This window comes from Drosophila yakuba, chromosome 3R, assembly GCF_016746365.2.
Source record: "Drosophila yakuba strain Tai18E2 chromosome 3R, Prin_Dyak_Tai18E2_2.1, whole genome shotgun sequence".
NCBI lineage: Eukaryota > Metazoa > Arthropoda > Insecta > Diptera > Drosophilidae > Drosophila > Drosophila yakuba.
The window spans coordinates 28,507,896-28,514,554 of record NC_052530.2 but is presented as its reverse complement, the minus strand read 5'-3'; the positions used below and the strand labels follow the sequence as shown (position 1 = coordinate 28,514,554).

Here is a 6,659-nt window from a genome sequence, read left to right as displayed (position 1 = left end):
AAAGGAAATATTTGGATTGGCAACCCTTCCCCATGTCAGCGATCAGTTTGCCATTAGAAGCTGCAAAAGTTTGAAGCGCAAAATCACGTTGCAAAGATTCAATTTTGCATGTCATACATATTTCATCAGCCCTTCCAGGTTAGAGGTGAGCTTGGGGATTGACCTTTACCTTTACCTTGGCCCTGACCGAGTGACGTGAGAACACTGCAAATCCCTTCATACCATTCATGCCATCCAAGAAGAAGGGCTCAACAGCTTAACTACTTCCACAGGAGCACTCGGTGCCTCGCTTTTGGAACTCATCTTAAATGGCCACTCCTTGTAGCCCCTACCCTTATATGTATTTAGCCTGCCTCTTTTATTTTCGGTTGGGCAACCACCAGATGTTGCCGATGGGAAACCGCATGGTAAATGAGTTTGCCACTCGCTCAACGCTATTTTCATAATTGAATTTCCTCTCGACTCGAGCTCGCTCTTTTCGGTTCGCACGCCATTCTCTTGTCAAACAGAAATAGCTGAAAAATAATTTCAATTAGATTGCCATGGATGAGGCTTCTGTTGCCATGTGAGGGGCCTTTACGCCGTCGTGGGGAAATTCATGGCATAAATTTTGAAATGCGTGCGCTGACGTCACTCCTGGACACCTACTACTCCCCTCGTTGGCCGTCTCCCTTGAATTGTTTCACAAGCAATTACCATAAACATCAGCTCAAATTGGGAGCATCATCTGATCTCGGGACAGCCACTCATCCGTCATGGAGTGCTGGAGCTCCAATCTCCTGCCACCTTCCAGCCACACTTTCCCACATCCCCCACTTGGGTCATTAATTGCCCAGTTTGCGTCATTAGCACTTCTCTAATCTGGACTGGGACCTGGACCTGCGACTCGTGGGTCCATTTATTTGTGTTTTATGGATTTACCAATAAATTCTTTAGCACGGAATGCTCATCCATGTGGCTGTGCCATCATGGGACAGCAAACCGAATTACAAAAACTATGAACTTTGGATAGTCAAATGAGTTCATTCGAATTCAGTTCCATGCGATACTGAAGCATCCTTAGATTAGATTGTTCACACTCACCTGCCAGCAGGACGCTGTTGTTGTTCTTATTGTCATGGTCAACTGGAATGGAAGAAACGCGCTCTGCCCGCAGACAGGCCACCACTGTGCCTGGCCTGCCATTCTTGCCGGAAGCGGTGAGCTCGATGATCATGTCCATCGACTTCTGGAGCACTGCGTCCATGCGAATGATGCCCTCGGCCAGCGTTTTATAGCCCAAAATGGTGCGTGATTTGTATTTTTTGCGGCGTTGCAGCAAAATAACCAGTCTGTGAATAACAAGGCGAGTATGTACTAAACTATACAAAGGATACTATGCAAAGGATAATGCAAATACCCACCTATTGCCATCTCTCTTGATAAAGTGCGGATACTGCAGACTGAAGTGCAAGTCCAGCTCGGTTTCCGTCAAGGGCACAGCCACGCCCAGTCCGCCTCCAGTGCCCACACTACCCGGAGTGCCGCCACCACCAGCACCACCAGCACCTCCGGTCACCGACATCGGCGAGTTGCCCTGCAGGGAGGCGGATGAAGTGAGGGCCAGGCCGTTGATGGGTATCTCGTGGCTGCGCAGCGTCCGCTTGGATGACTGCATCTTCACCGCCAGCGATAAGGAGGTGGTGTCGCCGGGCAGCGGAGTCAGGATGGACAGACGCGTTATTGTCAGCGAGCAGAGTCTGGAAAATGCAAGCGGAAACATCCCGGATTAGTATTAAATCGATAAAGGGAAATGTGACACCGGCAGTGGGATTATTGAGTTTGCAGTGATATCTAAAGGGTTGAAAAAGAACAGATTTAAGTTTCTGACAAGGGTTATAACTACTACTCTTTAAAAGCCTTTCATGATAACTTATTTACTAGCTCCATAATAATTCAATTCACATGCACCATCTTAGGTAAAACTCTACTATTTACTTTGTAAGCAAAGATGGCCCAAAATAAAAAAGGAAGAAAATAGAAAAGAGCTCGTTAAATGCATTTCCAATGCACTGAACAATCGATCATCGAAATCTAAGCGAAGAAACAATTTCACGCCAAGAGATTTTGCGATTTTGCGAGGAAATGCCTGGAAAGCGATGCAGAAAAATCAAAAGTAAAATGCAATCAAGTAGAAAACTAAAATGTTGTTGTATAATGCAAACTGAAATAAAAAGCAAATGAAAATGAAAATGAAAATGGAGAAAAACACATGCATGTGCCGCCGAATTGAGTTCGATGTAGAGTGCAGAGGAAATACATTAAAATTAAAGTTTTCTCTTGCGTTGCGATTTTCAAAGGAAATCATATATCCCACTCACATTTTGAGCAAAGTCAGATGTAATGGCCATTATAATCGCTTATAACTAAGCCATAAAGGAAATTGGATTTCAGTTTTCGTTTTTTTTTCTTTTATTTTGCACTGTCACAAAGCAGCCAGCCAGCTGGGCATTTTTTTAACGTTTTTGGCAGCACAAGACAAAGTCCAGATTGTCCGAGGAGTATGAGTATAAATAATTTATTTCCTGATTAATTTCTGCTCAGTAATGCCCCTCGCAGCGAAGCGGATTACGCACTCCGGACATCTTTTGTTGGACCTGCTCACTCATCATCTGCTCCAATCAGCAAAGATGGACGCTGGGTGGAGTTGGGTGATCTTGGAGCACGGGTGCATCATCATCATCATCATCGTACGTAGTATGCAAGATATCCGGCTTGCCGGGGTGTGAAAGATATGCAAATGGAGCTGACTAAGCAGACAGCCGGATGACTCGACAATGGACAATGATTGGACACCCCACCCGGCGGACTGGACGGCTGATGCAGATGGTGGCCGGGATCAGGTCGAAACTATGGCCAGCCATTGATTGCCGGACAATGGCAGTCGCTTATTGAATTCCCTTGACCAGCCATCAGCGAAACACAGTAAATAAATTTAAATATGCTGCGAGGGCTATTCAAAAGGTTACAAACGCACAGCAAACAACTAGTTTACATGATGTAAGCTTATTATAATATATGTATCCAGATTGAAAACTCAATAGCAACATGGTATTTAATTAAACTCGATGTGTATATATCATTTTCTTGCTGTGCAACTGCAAAATGAAAGCGCTTGGAATGGAATGCAGTGGGGCCAAGTGCGAATGCGTAGTCGTCGGCAACGCGCAATTAATTTCTTAATTAATAATTCAAAACATTCGTTTTGTTGCGCGATGCAAATTTCATTAAAGGGGCAGTGAATGAGGTGGTTACTGGGTGAAAAGACGGGGACAACACTTATAGGGCAAGTCGAACAGACAGCTCACGCAATTCAAAGAATTCAATGACTTGGTTATGGCGTTACAAAAATAAAACGTAAAATAGCACAAGTTCATAAACAAAGTGAAGGGAAGAAAACCATATTGTTGACACTGTAACAATTGGTAATAAATGCCCAGATAATATTACTAAATATTATTTCTCAAATTTGTAAAGACACTCAATAACAAGCCATAAAAATCCTATTGATATTAAGTTCCTAGAACATTGCGACTTTGTTTCCGCATTTGGACAGCTCTTCCCAAGTGCCGTAAACAAATCATCAACCTTATCACGTAGATCATGCAGTATTTCATTAATAACTACCAAATGTGATCAGCATTAGAAATGAGTTTTCGAGTGACTAACGATGTCACATCGATAGGATCGCTACTCCCATATTACCAGCAAAGAACACTGGTTTCCATTCAATTTGATTTGCGTGCACTTGACATGGCATGTTTGCATTGTTTGTTAAAAATAAGTTGACATTTTATTGTTGTTCTCGTCTTGGGTGTATTTTTAAATGTTTATAAGAAATCGAGGGGCGCGTTTCGCTTGTCGTTCTTCGCTCGCTGCCCTTACATTATTCGATTTTGCTTTTCATTTGGGTTTACTTAGCTTTATTTAGCTTTATTGCATTTGATATTTGTTTTCGTCTGGCCAATGTCATTGACTGGTCGAGTTTTGAGCAAACAACGCGTCGTTTTCAGGCTTCAACTTGTGGGTTCTGTGAGTTTTACTTTTTGTTCCTTCACAATTTTGGCATTACGTTTTTGTCCATTATTTTCTTAGCATTTTGATTGTCATGGCGTTTTTTATCAACCTTTTTTTTTTTTTGTTTTTGTGCGCTGTGCCCATGAATGACACACGTCGAATGCTGCCGGAAAGCTTATACATTTTCTTATACATTTTTGTTGCCTTTATTCGCGTCTTTATCTCCCTGAGTACCTCCTCGTCCCGTCATCCCCGACTATCCAATCTTTTCTTTCCAGTTCATCGTACCCGAGTCGCGAACAATGTTTTCTTTGTTGCAAAGGAGCTTTGATAAATGACCAATTGAGGTAGCGAACAACGGACAACGGACATTGGACATGAATATGAATTATGGGCTAGAGGATTGATTGGCTGATCCATGGGGATAAGCCAATCTTCTATGGCGCAAATCACTCTCTGGTTTCTGGAGTCTCTTGGAAAACAATAAAAACCTACATAATAAGTTGACTTAATTGGAAATCAGACCAATTACCCGGTTAAGCACTCGACAAGCGTCGTGGCATTAATTACTTAATCATCAACTATAGGTATATAAATAGAGTGCGATAGCGGGCGTGCACTTGATAAGCTTTACCACCCCCTGCGCCCACTTTTTATGCCACGAATAAAATATGAAAAAATGGAAATTGAAACTGATTAGTGCAACAAATAAATACCAGAGGGGGAAAATGAGCGAAATGAAAATGCTACATAAAAACAAATTGAGTTCGCAAATCGCCTCAATCAAAGTGAAGAGCGTACAAGCGAGACAGATAGAGACAGCAGAAAGAGATGGAAACTGTGTCACTGGCGCAAGATTTCAGATGAAGAAAGAGAGGGCATCACATCGCAATGATCCACGGTCCGCCGGTCCAGAGTCTCAATAAAGGCTAAATATTTTGCTTGACATTTTCGAGTGTGTCCGCATAAATGTGAATTTATGTTGATGAATGGCTGTTCATTGTCTGAGTAATTTAACAACGAAATTCACAAAATAAAAAATCTACAATTTTAGTAAAACGATTCATGCTTTAGTTTTTGCAACCATGACATAATTCTGATGTAAGGCAAATAGGGAAAGTTTTAAACAATACAATAGCAGTGAGTAAAATACTCACATTGCGAGTGCTACAGAATACTACAGAATGGCTACCGTGCGGTCATCAGAGCTGATGTGGGAATGTGCGATGTGATCCGTAAGTGGCACCTTTGACAACAATTCCGGTAATAAAACGACACTGGGCGCAAATACGTTGCCCCGGGTTGCGTGATCGCGTTCATCACACCCTTGCTCATCCTCCATTTAGCTCGCTGAGCTATTTTCCATTTTCATTTCCATTTTTGCTTTCTCGTTGATTAGCTGTTGTATGTTGCGAGTTGGCTGTTAACACCCGCCAAACAAACGGACAAGCCGGCGGACAAACGGACAAACGGACAGATGGGCAAAACAGATGAAAAGACCGACTGTAACTGGCTATTTTGTTAACATGTTAATTTGCAGTTTTGTTTCCGCCGCTAACTTATCCGTAGATTCGCGTGCGACCAGTTACTGTCCGTGTGAATGGGCCTTGTATGATGAGATGATGGGATGATGGGATGACGGGATGATGTGCGCATGTACATATGATTCACAATGATAGTCAACCGGCGGGGGCGACTCGTGGATGGCTCAACTGCCGCCAGAGAGCCGTATGCAAATTGCACTTTGCATTTCCTGCTGCGACGACAAGTGCCTGGCTTTCGTAGACAACAAAGACTTGACTTGACCACCATACGGATGGAGACGGAGACGGAGACGGAGACAATACCGAGACCTGGCTGACTATCCAGACCCGTTCCAAGGACAGCTAGCCCGCATTCACTGACAAGATGTCAAGCTGGGGAAAGAGCTCGTCAAATCAGCAAATCGCTGCCGTACGATTATAACCACAAGTGGGCAAACCAGTATGGGGCCACGGGTCGAATGAGTTATACCCACGAGTGACACACGGCGTATGAGTGATGCATAGTCACTAGAAGGTGCAAGACATTACATCATATTTTCTAATCTTTTTTCATATTTGAGCTCTGCCAAGTCAATATCATTTACATGATGATTAATTACGCGATTCCCCAGAAAAACACACCCAAGTGCTCCAGGGTATTGCCAAAACTCGAATTCATCTACAAGCGCCATCAGTTAAGCTAGTTTATGTCATTTTGTCGCGACTTATGGGCAACTTTTACGGTTTCATTTAAGCGTGTTTTATACGTTGTCCTCTCTTTTTATATTTTTTTTGCATTTCCATTTCGCTTGGGAGCCATTTGCTTGAGTTTGAGCAAGGATTGTGAGCATGAGTCACGAACGCGACGGGTCTGGGTTTTAGTTTAGAGCTACTGGTTAAATGAATTTAAGGCACGATATTGCCAAAACCGGTTAAAACCGATGTGTGGGTGGCGCCACAGTGAGTGGCCAGAAGTTGAGGCAGGACAATGGGGGCGGGGGACTTCTGGAGGGGGCGTTTAATTAGAGGGCTCCGAAAGTTTGCAGCCTAGGCATTACTTGGCGCCCGTCTGTCGCCGGC

At 43.4% G+C, this 6,659-nt stretch overlaps 1 protein-coding gene across 4 annotated transcripts in view; it reads right to left on the bottom strand.

Moving 5' to 3' along the window:
• The window catches only part of LOC6538795 (phosphofurin acidic cluster sorting protein 2), a 33,932-nt gene that overhangs the window by 13,645 nt on the left and 13,628 nt on the right, over positions 1–6,659 (bottom strand). For all 4 annotated transcript variants that reach the window (XM_015193554.3, XM_002099272.4, XM_039376771.2 and 1 more), the window contains 2 exons: positions 1,404–1,739; positions 1,084–1,331 (listed from right to left, as the gene is read on the bottom strand). In XM_015193554.3, the coding sequence (XP_015049040.1) occupies positions 1,084–1,331; positions 1,404–1,739 (584 nt within the window). The remainder of the gene's footprint in view (positions 1–1,083; positions 1,332–1,403; positions 1,740–6,659) is intronic.